Source organism: Pantherophis guttatus, chromosome 1 (genome assembly GCF_059756535.1).
Source record: "Pantherophis guttatus breed Tessera chromosome 1, ASM5975653v1, whole genome shotgun sequence".
Lineage (NCBI taxonomy): Eukaryota > Metazoa > Chordata > Lepidosauria > Squamata > Colubridae > Pantherophis > Pantherophis guttatus.
The window spans coordinates 30,211,223-30,227,723 of NC_142063.1; the positions used below are offsets into that span (position 1 = coordinate 30,211,223).

The following is a 16,501-nucleotide window of genomic DNA, read 5'->3' on the forward strand; positions in this document are numbered from 1 at the left end:
TCAAAGGTGCTTTACTGGGCAACATGGTATATGCGGTACAATGCAGTGAGCCATGTGCAGATCTGTACATTGGGGAAACAAAACAACCACTTCATAAACACATGGCACAACACATCTACATTTAAAAGACAAAGGCCACTCTTTTGAAGACAGCAAAGTCCACATTTTGGACAGAGAGGACCACTCTTTGAGGGATCAAAGAGGCCATCTATGTCAAAATTGAACAGCCCTCTCTCAACAGAGGGGGATGGATACGGCATCATCTATCTTCAATATGTCCTTTCAGCAGTTCCAAAAAGGCTCCACTTGCCCATTTGCACCACTCAGGTGACCCTGAGGACACAGATAAACCTCCAAGGTGGCCTTAACAACTCGCTAAAAGAATCCAAATGACCAGCTATCTTGCAAGGAGTATAAATCCTTCCATTCCCCACCATCCAGCCAGAGCTGAAGAAGCTTCTTGGATGAGAAGCAAAACGTGTCTTCAAAGAAAAACCCAGAAAGTCCACTTGCCTCTTGAAAAAAGGAAAAGAAAAAAAAAAAAGCACCACCTTTGGTCATCCAAACGTGTAGTTTTCTCCTCCCACCACTAGGAGATGCTGTGGGGCGGGAGGGAAGACACCGCCTTTTAAGGAGGAGGAAGAAGGCCTCGCACCTGGCAAATTGATCAGGGATCGTCAGGCGCACCACCGCAAGCCTATTTGGGCCGCGGGAAGAACTAAGGCCCGGGAATGGCGGGTGGAGATCACGTGCCCTCCCGATCCGTCCAATAGAGTCGCGTTAAGCCTGTTAGCTGGCGACCTTGTCACGTGATCAGGGTCTTTCCCCCCCCTCTTTCTCCGGGAAGGCGGATGCAGAGGTAAAGTGACAACAACGCTCACTTCCGCTTGGTTGAGAAGAAGAGAGAGAGAGAGAGAGGAGGGAGGGAGGGAGGAAGGAAGGGACAAACAAGCGACCGAACGAGCAAGCAAGCAAGCAAGCAAGCATCGGCGGCCGTTGTCGCCGTGGTGGTTGTCCTTCTGTCGTCAAGCTCCCTCAGCGCGGCCAGGTAAGTGGACGCGGCCTGGCCTTGGCCTTTTCCTTCTTTCTGTCTGGCGTTTGGGCTGAACGGGGGGAGGGAGGAGAAGGAGGCCTCGCTCTGCTTTTTAAATCTCTTGGGCCTCCTCTAAGCGGACGCCTTGCCCGTTTTTTCCTTCCCTCTGGCTCGCGCGGAACCGCCCGTGGGCTTTCCCCGAGGAGTGGGCTTTCCGCTTCAGGTAAGTTGCAGCGTTAGAGCGGCTACCGAAAAGGGCCTCGAAAAAAGGGCGTTAAGTTGAAGGGGGTCAAAGAGCTTCTTGCCCCCACTTGGCTAACAAACACACCGCGCGACCTTTTAGAGGAGCTTCTTCTGTTTTAATCGGCCTGCTTCGCCCCCCCCCGTAACGTGGGGAGGAAGCTGAACGAGGAGGGCGATTATTTTGCTGGCTCGTATAGACAAGTGGTGAAATCCACATTTTTTTTTATTACCGGTTCTGTGGGCGTGGCAGGGGAAGGCTACTGCAAAATCCCCATTCCCACCTCACTCCAGGGGCCAGCCAGAGGTGGTATTTGCTGGTTCTCCAAACTACTCCAAACTTCCACTACCGGTTCTTCAGAACCTGCTGGATTTCACCCCTGATACAGACCTATCTAAAGCTGTAGGGTTAGGCTTTTGTACTTATTTGCACCCTATGTCTATCATTAAGTGTTACACCTTATGATTCTTGACGAATGTATCTTTTATGCACACTGAGAGCCTATAGAATAGAAGTTTATTGGCCAAGTGTGATTGGACACACAAGGAATTTGTCTTGGTGCATATGCTCTCAGTGTACATAAAAGGACAAGATACATTCATCAAGAATCATAAGGTACAACACTTAATGATAGTCATAGGGTACAAATAAGCAATCAAATCATATTAGGAAACAGTCAATATAAATTGCAAGGATACAAGCAACAAAGTTACAGTATGCACCAACACAAATTCCTTCTGTGTCCAATCACACTTGGCCAATAAAGAATTCTATTCTATCTTGCAGCAGTGACTTGGTTCACGCACCATCCTACACTTTTAGTGCGTTGCATAGGAAACTGGGATATTGCACTTTGTAAGCTCAGGTGGCTCAGTTAATGGAGGTGGCTCCCAAACACTTCCTTTGTGCTGCCTTTAAGCAGTTTGAGATTGCTGGTTCTGTGCAACGTGACTTTCCTTTGATTCTGGGGTTTGAAAATGTAAGTCTTTTGCTATTCATGGTCAAAATGTAAGTCTTTCGCTATTCAGAGGCCCAATAATCTCATTCAGATTCTTAACGATCCCTAAAAGATGCTCATCCAAATAATGGGGATTTATGATGTCCTCAGTAAAGGAAATAAATTATATCTGGGAATTTCCTGATATCGTGTCAAAGATGATGAAATCACGGAACACCACCACTTGCAGAACACAAAACCACATTCCTGAAGTTTGAGTATTAAGGCAAAGGTACATTGCTTGACCTTGCCATTCTGAGTGTACAGATTGAAAAATATTTTGGATGGAAAATGGAACATTTTTAGCATCAATCAAGAGAAAATGTTGCCAAGTGTCGCCAGGCTCAAGGTTGACTCAGCCTTCCATCCTTTCTAAAGTAGGTAAATTGAGGACCCAGTTGTGGCGGCAATAAGCTGACTTTGTATAAATATACAAAAGGATGAAGGCTATTGCTTAGCGCATTGTAAGCCACCCTGAGTCTCCGGAGAAGGGCGGCATATAAATCAAATTTTAAAAAAAAGTGTAATTTAATACTCCATAAAATAAGGATTATTTGACTGGATTCACACTATGTACAATATTGTTTGTTACTCAATGTATTGTACAAATCCAGGATATTAGGCTAATTCAGTAAATTATGGTTCTCTTAACTGGGATAAAATATTGTGCAAATATGGCCTTCCTGTTGTGAAAAGTATCTTTTAAAGTTCTGGCTACAGTTGAAAGTGATTTACTAAACTATGTTTGTTCAAATTAGGTATTTTAGCAAGAAAGCTGGATTTTAGCTCTGAAATACAGGGCTGTCATATCTGGACCACAAAATTCCAGATGGCTGCTAAATAGCAGCAGAGATTATTCTATATCTCTCTTATATCTTGTAATTTGTCTGGATATTTTAAACCAAGCTTTAACATCTCTGGTGAAGTTCAGAGAAATTCCTTGTCACATTCTTCTGTGGTGTTTTTAAAAGAACAGGTTTCTTTTATAAGAGTAAATCAGAACTAGATTTCTCAGACTAGGCTGAGAAAACAGGGAACATATACATATTTTCAAGAGACTGAACCACCTGGTATCTCTACATTATATATTTGAGCTTCTTTAGAAAAGGAGTGTATTTTAGAATCAAGAGTTGGAAGAGACCGTCAGATCTGCCCAGCGCAACAACTTGAATCACAGCATCCTGAATTGTCCAGCTTCCACTTGAGAGCACCTCACTCTTTTGGGCAACTTTATTCTCTTATTGAGCTGCTCTTACTATTAGAAAAGGGTTTTTTGTCTGACATTCAATTGGAATCAGTGTTCTGTGATTTAAATCCACTTTTATCTATTCTTTAGTTTGGAATGAAAGTGAACAAATCTTGAAATCCTGCCAGGAATCTCAATTGTTTTTTTGCAAAACTAAAGACAGTACACCAGCTTCTTCAACCTCTTTTTATAGGGTTTAGTTCTACTCTAATAATCATTGTTCTCTGCCTGAACCTGTTTCAATTTCTTTGAAACCTTTTTAAAGTGTCATTCCGAGAATTACACACACTTAAGATAGGGCCTGACTAAAGTCAAATAAACTAGAGCATTAGCCTCCAGTGATTTTGAAATTATCATCAGCATCTTTGATTCCTTTCACGTACAGCAATTATACTTAAGCTGAAATAGCCTAAAACTACTTGCCAAGAACTGCTGGAACTTTATTGCAGGATATATTACACATGGTCCTCAGTTACTGACCACTCATTCACAATTGGTCAAACTTACAATGGAGATAAACAAGTGCTACTTACAACTGGTCCTTGAAGTTCCAGCCATTGCAGTGCCCCCACAGTCACGTAATTGCAATTGGGGTGCTTGGCAACTGTAATTGCAATTGGGGTGCTTGGCAGCTCACATTTCTAACTGTTGCATATCTTACAGTAATTTGTGATTTACAACCTTCCCTGCCCACAAGCAGTCAATGGGGAAGCCAGCAGGAAATCATAAGTGTCAGGCAGGAACAACCAGGCCCACACTTGAAGAATTGAATTAACTTTTATTGCTCAAGCTACACACACACACACACACACACACACACACACACACACACACACACACACACGATTCTTCTCAGACTAACAGTTTGCACATGGATCAGACTACATAAGATTTAATGGCATTCAAGAGGGCTCGGATTTCACCCTCTTGTGCCCATAAGGATTCTAGACTAAGTCCCCATTTAACTCCCCCCCCCCCGGCCAGTCTCCCTCCTACATAAGTCATGGTCACATGAGCTCCTTTTTTAACAACTTGCAGTGATTTGCTTAACAGTAACGAGGAACTGCCAGAACTACCATTGCCAAGTGGTGCATTCACACAACGTGCTTTACGTCTGCATTGCTTAGAGACATAAATTCTGATTGCAATTACTGTTATTAGGTGAGGACTATGTGTAATGGAATCTTGAAAGCGTGGTTGAATTTTGTTCTCATCCCCTTCTCCTTTTCATGGCTGAGTGCTGTTCACATAACTTCTCTTGCATTTCTTCTTCAGGGTTATCTTCATACTCTTCTACAATTATTGAACTGTTCTTATTGTTGGTCGCACCAGAAATTGTCTTTCTATCATTCAAAATATTTATTCTGCGACTTTCACAGAAATGGTTTTTTTAATGTGACACTCTTCAAGTGTTTGAAAAGTGCTATCTTATCTCCCCTAAGCCATTTTTTTAAACTCTTAAGTATATACCCAGTTCTTTCAACCTCTTCTGATAAAGGAAAACTAAAAGGGCAGATATCAGGAAGTGATCCTTTCTTCATTAAACACATAGTTTCTGGGCATATGATCATGCCTTTTGTCCTGGCACCTGTTTCAGTTTCTTTTCATTCTTCTGAATACAACTATTTGAGATTGGATCTGACTAAAACAGAATAAAATTAAACTTCGCTTTTCGCAAGAAATTATACATGTTTCAACCTAAAATTGTGCTTGCAATCAGTTTCTATTCCAAGATTTTCTTGTGCTAATATTGTTAGTAAGACATTTCCCCATCTCACATCCATGCATTTGATTTTTAAAGGAAATAACTCTGAACTTGTCTCTTTTAAAATTTATGGTAACAGTGTAATTGTTTTATTTTATTTGAATTTTATTTTATTATGCCAATTTTGTTTCTGCTGATTTCTTATACATTCCTTGCACCTTTCAGCTTTCCTGCTAATATTTTTCTATATTTTAGTACCCATCTTCTTAAGCAAAATGATGCTGCCTACACTTTAAGAATATAAGCCAGAGGGCAGTTGATCCTGCTTAACTGTGTGCTCTTTGAATTACATGGGATTTTATCAGCTAATCAGTTAGCTAATGAGAAGAATGGTATAAGATTTAGAAATAGTTTTCTTAGTTGTCTTTTGTCAATCATTGGGAAAATAAAAATATGTTCTAGAACAGTGGTCCCCAACCTTTCCACGTTGGCCTTGTGTGTGTGTGAGAGAGAGAGTGAGAGTGAGAGTGGGGGTGTACGCGTCCTCCACTTGTGCGAATGGAGGCGGAGGGCACTTAAGTTCACACATAAAGTTCCACTCGTGTGAGCCCAAGTTCCCCACGTGCGCTTGTCCATTGCTTGCGCGGCCTGGTTTCGAACAAGCCATGGTCCGGTATGGGCCACGGCCCAGGGGTTGGGGACCTCTGTTCTAAAAGTTCTGCTTACACCAGAGTTTTTTGTGGTTGCTAAATATAGTGCCACTGTGATCAGAACAAAATTATTATTTAGTATAATAAATAATTTAAGGGATGTATAGGACATTGAACTTCCAGTGGGAAAAATGGAGGACTGAAGACAGCTTTGCTTTTAGCGGAGCCAATAACCACAGGAGAACAAGGTGCCAACAACCAGATTGGCATCTTGAAATTCCTGTCTGGATAAAGATGAGGTCCTGGGATTTCCCAGAAGTATTCCATACAAAAGCACCCTGTGAAGAGACCATAAAACAGCAGCCTCTGGCAAGTTTTATTGCTCTGGAAACTAAGGGAAAGTCAGCTTTGCTTAAGGCCTGGTTCCAGTTTTCTGGAAATCGCTTGTTAACTGGTTTTTTATATATTAAGAACCTTCAGAACAAAGTTTCATTACAATGGGTGATTCTCCTTCAGTTCTCAGCTAAAGAAATTTCATATGCATTTAAGGACTTGACTTTCTTTTTACTTTGAAATAAACAGCAAAAGGGTGATTAAACAATGATTTTTGGAAAATTATAAGCAAACTAAGGACCATATGCGTTGAAAATAATTTTAAAAATTAATTATAAGAATCCTTCCTGTGGGTTATTTAAAATCCCATTAAACATATATGAAGATTTTGAATCTAAAAGGTAAGAAATCTTCCTGTGGGAAAATGTGTGTGCGTTTTTTTTCCTCTCTGCACTTTTTCTTTTATATTTTCCTTGGTTTGTATTTGTTTGTTATCTCTATATCTGCCAATTTTAATATAAATTATTAAAATAAGGTGTTTATAGAACATTAATTGAACAGTGTGTTAAATATTGTGTTTAGGTATTTAATATGTTTAATAGAACTGAGCTACTTGGGGATTATCTTCTCCCAAGAACACCTGCCCATCCCACAGACTCCCATATGGCAGGCATATTACAGGTTCCCACATTTAAACATTATCATCTTATGGAAGTTAGGAAACATGTTTTCAATGGCTGCCCTTGAATTCTAGAACAATCTACCTCTGATATATGAACTCTACTTGCCTTTAGGAAAGCCATTTAAAAAGCCTCTTTTTGATAATGAAATAACCAAGAGATTCCACTAAACACCATTCAAGTGCCAATAGGATGGTTTTTAGTGGAATCTCTTGGTTATTTTATTATCACATTTGGCTGCCATTTTACATGCTACAACGTAGTATGTTGCTCTTTTTTAAATGTATTTTTGTTACTGTATACTTTTGTTTACGCTAACCAGAATCTAGAATCCCAGTTTGAGTTGGGTGGGCTTACAAATGCATTAAATAAATAAAATGTTTTTATATTGATGTAAGCTGCCTTTAGTCGCCATGTGTGGATAGGCGGCAATATAAAATTTCTAAAATAAATAAATATATAAAATAAAATATTATCAATATTGAAACGTATTTTTAAGAGATAATTGGTTCCATCAATTGAGAGAATTCAGTTTATGGTCATTATACTGTCTTCACATGTTTGTATGTGCTTGCCTAATTCAAGCTGTTTCTTCAGACTCCTGTTACGTTCTGCCATAAAATAGTATATTCAAAGAAGTTATGCAGGCAGTATAGTATGATGGCTCTCCATATACTTCTTGATCCATTACTCGAGTTTCAGTATTGCTGTCTTCTCATTTGGTATAGCCTGTTTCTAGGCTTCCTCCTTAGGGTGAGATGAGCAAGAATCTTTGTGCCACTTTTGGTCACAGCTAAGTCTAACCTAAGTTTAATAAGCAGCAAGCAAGAGCTATCTGGTTATATTTATCTTTCCCCATTCCTATCCTAGGTGTGGTGCCAACAATGATGATTAGTAGAGGACTAGCTATTGCCGCTGAAAAAATTCTATTTTTAGCTTTTCCATAACTGAGTGGCAGAGTAATTTCTTTGCCAGCATGTGTTCTTTTAGAATGACACAGCTGAGGCCATGGGTTTCCTCTTTCAGCACAGGAAGACAAAGCCAGATTCGGTAGAATTCCTAAGTGCATATTGAAGTGGGGAGGGAGGAGTTTCTCTCATGCCGAAAATGACAGAAGCAGATTTTAGCATTACTGGCTAACCTTGATATTTGGCATATGGTTTGTGTGGCTGAATTGCAGGTAGTTTTCAACTTACTACCACAATTGGAACCAGAATCTTCACCGCTAAGTCATGCAGCCATTAAATGAGTGTGCCTTTATGACATTTTTTTGCAAGGGTCATTAAGTGAATCTGGCTTCCCCATTGACTTTGCCAAAGTCCTCTGGGAAGATCACAAATGGTGATCACATAACCCTGGGACTCTGCAACCATCATAAATACACGCTGGTTGCCAAGCAACCAAATTTTGATTACATGACTCCTGGGATGCTATTAGTGGTTGTAAGTGTGAGGACCAGTCATAAGTCTTTTTTCCAGTACCATTGTAACTTTGAACAGTCGTTGAGTGAATGGTTGTAAGTCGAGGCCTACCCGTAACACATTTGAGATTTAATAACTAAAGTTGGAAAAATGTGAATAATGCCAGCTGCAATAAAGATATCTGAGGACAACATTTTTCTGTGGGAGCCCTTCTTCACATATGTTTCATTATGCTGTCAATTTATATTAGCTCAGGGGCTTGATACAGGCAGGTAGATCTTTGAATTGTGATGTTTTGGAGAGCCATTCAGGAAGATCAAAACAGAATGTCTGATGGTTCTCCAAAACAGGTTTTGGAGACATCCAGCAGGTTTTGCTAATGTTTCATGTCTCACTTTATTGCTCACTTAAGATGGAATCACCATTAAACAGGCAAAATTCTTGTGTTTGGCAGACGAAGGTTCATTCTTTGACAAGCTCTTTCTCTCTTTTATCAAGTTCTGTCATGACTTTGTCAGAATCCTTCATCTAAGCATAAACATATCTTTCTCTGTTTTATTGTAATTATAGTCTTTGTTCCTGAATTGTAACCTATGCATGCTTCTTTAAAGGCAGACTTAAAGATGTATAACTCAAGAGTTGCAAATGGATCCTGCAATCAGACTAAGAAATTTTATTTTATTTTTGTATACTGCAGCCAGAAGTTTATTAAACTAATCATTGTTTTTCTTTTTCAGGAAAAATGTTAGCTGCTGATGAATTTTCGGTGAGTGGTCCATTCTGTCAGTCTCATAAAGTAAACAGTTTGTAATAAATAATGAAAAGAATTGAGATGTTTTTATAAAGAAAGTTTCACTAGTATGTTAAATAGGTAAAAAGTGAGTTTTTATGAGTTTTCATAAAGTGAGTTTTTATAAGCACTATAAATAAGCAAGGGTGTACCCAAAATGGAAAATGCTCTTTGTTTCAAATCAGAAACAAATCATCACATTTTGGAAGTTCTGCTGAAGCTGTAGGTCAGCTTAGCGCAAAGACAATTTGGAATACAGGTAGTCCTTGGTTAATGACTACTCATTCAGGTAATCAAAAGAGTAACAGATCCATTCTCCCAACAACACACACACATCCTTTTCAACAACTATCCTTCTCTTTCTCCCTCCCTGTCTCCTCCCCAAAGATTTATTTATTTATATTTCATATTTCTAAACTGCCCATCTCCCTCAGTAAATGTTACTGATGTTCCAGCACAGTACAGTATCCCACCAACTTGCCTTTCCGGCTCACCTCTGAGCTTCTCATTGCCTTCCATCCCTGCCTTCAACCACTGCTGCCACTGAACTAGCCTATGTAGCTGTTCCTTACTGAGAGGGTCTCAGGATCAGGCTCCCAGCATGGCATATTCCACAGGCCTGTTCATACACAAACACACGCACGCACACGCACACACATGCACCTCTACACACACACACACACACACACACACACACACTGTTGTTCTTTCATTGTCTCCAGTTTAAATAGTAGATGAGTAAGAAGTTATTGGTCAGGCATTAGTCACAAATTCCCACTGATATTTTGTTTTCCCAGCTGTCCGATGCTCTACCGGATAGTTCTCCTGCCAAGAGTTCCTCAGTGGGCAATACGAAGCCACCTCAACAGCCCAGCCAGCCTCCACAAGCATGGCCAACCTCCAGTCCCTGGAATAATGCACCAAGTGCTCCTCCTGCAGCTCCATCCGGTTTGCCTCCTAGCTCATCAACTTCCAACGTGCCTTTTGGACCGCCACCAACAGGAATGTATCCTTCCCTCCCCCCTGGGGCACCAGTTCCTTTTCCTCCTCCTGGTTCTACTTGTCCTCCAGGTGCTCCATATCCACCCCCTGGTCCTGCCCCACCAGGGCAATATCCACCACCAAACATGCCCTTCCCAGAGATTCCAAGGCCATATGGGGGTCCCACCGAACCAGGCGCTCCCCCTGCTGCTGTTGGAGCATGGGGATCCATGCCCACTGGAGGGTGGGCAGCCTCAGTTGGGGGACAGTATCCTGCACCTAGTGTGCCATATCCACCTCCAGGGCCATATTCCACTCCCACTCAGACTCCAGGGGCGGCTCCTACAGTGCCATGGGGAGCTGTCCCCCCAGGACCATGGGGACCTTCGCCTCCTGCCCCATTTCCTCCGCCAACAGGATCCTATCCAGCTCCAGGGCTGTACCCAACGCCACCTAATCCTTACCAAGTGCCACCTGCGCCTGCTGGAGCACCATCCATACCTGGTGGCCCTCATGTAAGTAAGATTTTTCCTAGTTATGGTGCAACTAAACTTCAGAGGCAAAGGAGTCTAGTAATCATACCCGTTTGAAATAGTTATTTTTTATTGCTATGGCTTCCAAGTGTTTCTGTGTGAATTTGTCTAAGGAGCCTTGGTTGGTTGCAAAATGTGTCTAGGGTGCACATTGTTTATATGGCAAATTAAACTTCATAATTGCCCCATACCATAACTTGAAACTGGACAATTTCCAGGGAAAGGCCAATATCTTTAAATAAGATGGCTTCCCCTGCTGTTTAGAAATGTTCAGAAAGTTCTAAAATGATTGAGTTTGACACAAATGTAAAATAATTGGTCCTACCATCAGGTTTAGCAAACTCAAAACTCTTAAATTGTGAGGATATTACCTTCATCCCCTTAGAAAAGGAATAATTATAGGGCACTGTATAACATATATTTAAAATAAATTATTAATCTCATTGCATCTCCACCAACAATGACTTACTCAAGCCTTTCCTACCATATAAGAGTAGTGGAGCCCAGTTAGTTCGCAATAACACCTTTTGTTAATAAAATGTCATGTAAGAAACTTTTGGTATTGATGTTGATGGTTGTATCCAATGTCCAGGTAAAATTGCAAACACAAATTCTTTGTGCAGTTTACAGTAACCCTTAAAGTTTGTATGTAAAATATCTGTTGGTTTAGGGAAAAAAGGGAAAGATCAGGCATGGCTCTTGTTGGTAAGAAGGTTGGAATTTCCATACGGATTCTAGTCTCTTCACATGGTGTGTTGTCTGGCTAGAAGATAATGTATGCCACAGAGAATGCCACTGTATGAGACAGTGGCATTCTCTGGCCAACAGATGCCATTTAAAAGCATGCCATTTTATTGGTTTAGTCCTTGACCTATGACCACACTTGAGCCCAGAATTTCCAATGATATAACAACACAATTGTTAAGTGAATCACTGCAATTCTAAAGATAGTAACACGACTGTTAAGTGAATCTGGTTTCCTCATTGACTTTGCTTGTCAGAAGGTTACAAAAGGTGATCACACGACCCCGGGACACTGCAAGCATCATAAATACATGCCAGTTGCCAGTGTTGATCATGTGACCATGGAGATGCTGCAGTGGGAATAATTGTGAAAATCAGTCATGTTACTTTTTTCAGTACCATTGTAACTGCAAATGGCCACTACATGAATGGTTGTAAGTCGATGAGTACTTGTGTCCATTTTCCACAAGCCATTCTGTCACAAGGAGTGGCGTGGTGGCTCAGCGGTTAAGATGCTGGGCTTGTCATCTTGAAAGCTGGCAGCCCAGGTTCAAGACCGAAGCGCCACATGACAGGGGTAAGCTCCCATCATCTCCCCAGCTCCTGCCAACCTAGCGGTTCAAAAGCATGCAAATGCAAGGAGATAAATAGGTACCACTTTGGTGGGAAGGTAACATTCCCAATGCTCAATGACGTCATGCGGCGGAAATGACTTTGGATAGCACTGGCTCAATGGCCTTGAAACAGGGATGAACACTGCCCCCTATAGTCGGCAACAACTAGCAGAATAAAATCCGCAGAGACTCCTTATCTTTTATCTTTATTCTGTCACAAGTATCAAATGTTTCTTGGCCAATCATTGCTGTTTCCCCTTGTCAGAATTTGATGTTATTCATTTTGACCCCATGCAAGTGGCATCAGGAAGCTGCAGGTGGTTCATATAAAATGGCAATACATATCTGACAAATTCTAACTTTTCTATTTCATTATTTTTAAGTAAAAATATTTGATCTTGGAATAATAGAAACTGATTGTTTTCATGTTTATCTTTTTTTTTCAGCCCTACCGTTGAACTTGTGGCAGGCTGATGAGGTACTGCCTCCCTACCTATTTACACAGAAAAGTTTTTAGTAATCTTTTGGAGTCTTGAAGAGCCTACCTGTGTTCTGCCAGCCCATTTGTGGTGTGAGGGAGCACTCCTCCAACGCTTATTTTGTGTGAGATGGATTAGGATAAACAAGTTGACTGCCCCAGCTCTCTAATCCTTACTCTAGTCAAGATTTTATCAAGTGACATTAGCCTAATGAGTAAGGACTAACCCTGGATCAATACTACAACTGTTTCTTAATTGCGGATTTAGAGGATTGACCTGATTGACCGACCACATCTAATTTAAATAATTTCAGTTATCTGGAGAAGCTTCTGAAGAAATGAGCTAGGCACCTTTCATCAAATTGAAGAGACGCAAAGAACATTAATTCAAAGCAGTTCTCAGTATCAGACTTGATTTGTTCTATTTGAGAAAACCTTTGTAGAGATGAACACCTGATATTTGATGCTTAGTTCATACAACAAACAACCTTGGGGAGCATCAGTTTGGTTTAGATGTTCAGGTAGTTCAAATAGATATTTCTGACATGAGTTTTCCAGCTCTATCAGCCATCATATTTGTTGTGAGCCATCTAAAAATAATCTGCTTTTAAGTCTGAAGCTAAAACATTTAGCTTGAGCGAGCCTCAAAACCATTTGAAGAGTTTGAGTTTTGTGTGCTGCAAAGCAAAATTTCTTTTAAAAAGTTCTTGCAAGAAGGGGTGGGAATGTAATCAGTATAATCTCTTCTCTGGCAGCTCCAGAGTCTTTGAAAATTAATTTGAAAACTTTACTTTCATGTGAACATCTGGTCTCGGGATAACAAACTAAACAGGAAAGTTTCTCTACTTGAGGATGTCTCTTAATGCTCATTAGATTATTGCAATGTAATTAGTTAAAATGTATTTGATTAATATTGGCAGTAGATGCAACAATCTAGATGTACAGTTTTCTCACTTCTAGATGAACAAAAAGCCAATCCCTTGTGGAATTTCCCATGGAGGAAATATATTGGACTCATTTATCACAGTTCACAAAGAATACAACATTTCATCACTGTCTTACTGATAAGTCCATGTTCTAACAGTTGACAACTTCCTTCTGTGGTCTCCAGAAATTTGCTTAACACAGATGTCTAGCATTTATCATAAATTGGCTATTTCCAAGCTTTCTTTAGGAAATAACTTTGCAGGAGAGATTTTTAGGGAGTCCATATTCTTCCTAAGAAATAATGAACTAGCTTAATTTAGTAAGAATGGATATGATTTAGGCATGTGTCCTGTAGTGTTTGTGGAAATATTTATTTCCTCAAATCAAATGAATTTGAAAAGGCTCTTCATTTTCTTCCCCATCCTTTCTTGTCCTAGTTTAGTAAGCATTTCCCATCCCCCACCTGCATTGGTTTCATGTTATCTTCCTGTCTTTCCTCAACGGTCGGCTTCTCTTGAAGGATATTGCATCTTCCCATTAACTTTAAACCACAGAAATTTGTATGGGTGATGAGTTTAGAATTCCAGTGATCTTTGGAAGTAGCAGATAATTTAGCTTAAGAACTGCAGTTTGGCAAGTTTCACAAGCTAAATTATTAGCTATTTTCAGGTAGCATTGATTGAGAGCTCTAGTGCTAATGAACTTTGAAGTGACATCCCATTTAACTTTGTATTATCTAAAGCAGTTATTTGAGGATAGTACGTTTTTCTTCATTGTAGGGGCATCCCATTTTCTCATTTTGAGTATACGGTTGATAAACATATCTGTCTCTGATGACATCTTCCTCCTCCATATGCTCCAGTTTATACTGCATGATTGGCTTTAAAAAGGAATCCACTATAATGTAGAAATATTAAAGTGAAGTATTGAGAAGTTTTGATTGTGGAAAGATACTAAGAAGCTTTGTCAGAATTCCAGTTCAGATTTGAAAAATTTAGATATTTTCTATGTTGGCTTACAGTGATGAAGACTAAATATGACTGACAATAAAAGTATACAAGTTTGTGATACTTTGCAGAACACTCGAGGTGAATGCAATTATATGAAATAAATGTGGATCAAAATATAGAATAGGTTAGTATTAATTCTTCTGTGTTCTGCCTACTCTATAGAAACATTAAATTTTACAAACTCCTGAAGAATGTAAAATTTTTCTAAGATAATACTTTTTTTTTGCTAAATCTTAAAATCAAGCTAATAGAATAGATTTGCCCTAATACATGTTGATTTCTCCCCATCCTAAAGCTAAATTATGATAAAAACACGATTTTGTGTTTCTAGCTATCAGTGCAATCCCAGTACAAACCTACTCAGAAGGAAGTCCTGTTACCTTCAGTGACTTTTATGTAAGCGGTTGTAGGGTTGGAACTATGTCAGACTGGGACCCTGCTTAAACTAGAAGTGAAAGTATTCTGGCAGGACTTCCTCCACGTTATAACTGCTGGTGTGATTGGCTGAGATTCTGGGCAGTGCACCTGAGAAAGGTTGTCAGCCGTTGCTCCAAATAAGGGATTGTAGCATAAGAAAGCTGCATATCATTCAGATTCTGCTGCATAAGGGTTGGGAAGGCAGAAAAGACTCCATTGATAGGTCTGCAGCAGCATTTGTGCCATCCTTCGTTGCTGGAAGTTTTGCCTATTAGCTGTTTGCTTGATTTTTCTTGTGGCATGATTCCACATTCAATGCCTTGTGGCCCCCTTTCCACAGAAATACTCCACGAACATCTTTTCTGCCTACAAAAGACTCTTGTCAGCCTTTAATTTACCTTCGATGCATCACTTAGATGCTGGAGGCAAAGAGGACTGTAAAAAACTGCAGAGGCAGCAAAACGATGATATGCAGCTGACACAGTTCTCTCCTTGTATCAAGATATTTGAGGCTAGCCTGTAAGTTGCATATGAGTGATGACATCATCCTGTGCACGTTATTTGCCTTTCCACGCCCCCTATAACCTGGCTGGAAATCCTTTAGTGTATTGTCCAAGAGAATATATATATACACACACACAGGAAGAAAGGACAAGATACAATCAGATTTTTAAAACGGGCAAGCTCTGTGGTTCAAAGCCCAACTAAAACAAAGCTTGCAAGTCTTGATGGGGGTTCAGCATCTCTGCTTATCTTATTCCTTCATGTTAAGAAGTTTTTTCCTTGCCATATGGAGATACTATTCCTCCAACAGTGGAAGAAGACTCCCTTTCAGAAAGCAATTGTAGTTTGACGCTGTGTAGTAAAACCTTTTTAACCCTTCTGTCTCATGTGTGAGTGATTTGGGGCATGATGCTTGTTATGCAATGAAATTTGTATTGTTTCTCTATTGTGTTCCTTGTGAGCTAAAACTGCTGAGAAGTTTGGGGTGGGTTGTTCGGCTTGTGTTTCTGGGATGTTTATTTAACTGCTTTTGTTTATGACATGGAATTATTAAGCAATCACACTTTTGAAGTATAGACCATATCACCTGCTGCTGTATTTTTTTCTTTATAGATGACAAATATTTGCTGTATGATGGTAGCGAAGAGGCTTTAAATACAGGATTTGATATTTTTTGAAAATGGTGTTACTTTTTGTATACACTTAGACATTTAGCATATTTCAAGATGAGACACCACACACAGTACACTTCATAAAAGTTTTATTTCAGCTATTTGCCACTACAACAAGAGCTTTTACCGGTACTTGCAAAGTGATTTTAATACACTTTGATTGTTGACACATCACAAAAGATTCTGGGTAATTTATTTTGATTAGATGCTAAGAAAACTGTAAGATCTTTACTACCCTTCTTACTTTAATTCATTATGTTTCAGAGGGTGGAGGAGACAGAGATGGGTAATAATATAGGGGCATCCAATTCAAATTGACAAATTCAATTTTGCCAATTCAATAAAAGATGTAACTTTGGACTATAAAATGGGGGAACATCAAAACATTTGAAGCTGTTTTAGTTTTTGACAGCACAAGGACAAAATAGATCCTTTAGAGCAAAATTTAGTCAGAAAATTTCATGGGTGTTTCTACTATTTCTAGAAATATTCTCCCTATACTACATCTTTTTAGGGGAGGAATAAT

At 39.8% G+C, this 16,501-nt stretch overlaps 1 protein-coding gene across 1 annotated transcript; it reads left to right on the forward strand.

Moving 5' to 3' along the window:
- Positions 1-623: 623 nt before the first annotated feature.
- Positions 624-15,984, forward strand: LOC117675094 (uncharacterized). Its single transcript, XM_034433422.3, has 4 exons — positions 624-1,048; positions 9,044-9,072; positions 9,894-10,592; positions 12,415-15,984. Exons 2-4 carry the CDS (start codon positions 9,062-9,064, stop codon positions 12,440-12,442), a joined length of 738 nt encoding a protein of 245 aa, XP_034289313.2. The 5' UTR covers positions 624-1,048; positions 9,044-9,061; the 3' UTR covers positions 12,443-15,984.
- The last annotated feature ends 517 nt before the right edge of the window (positions 15,985-16,501 follow it).

Excerpts from the sequence above, each read along its gene's own strand:
- LOC117675094 (XM_034433422.3), top strand. Across the intron at positions 10,593-12,414 it reads CCATACCTGGTGGCCCTCAT|CCCTACCGTTGAACTTGTGG; the intron begins GTAAGTAAGATT and ends TTTTTTTTTCAG.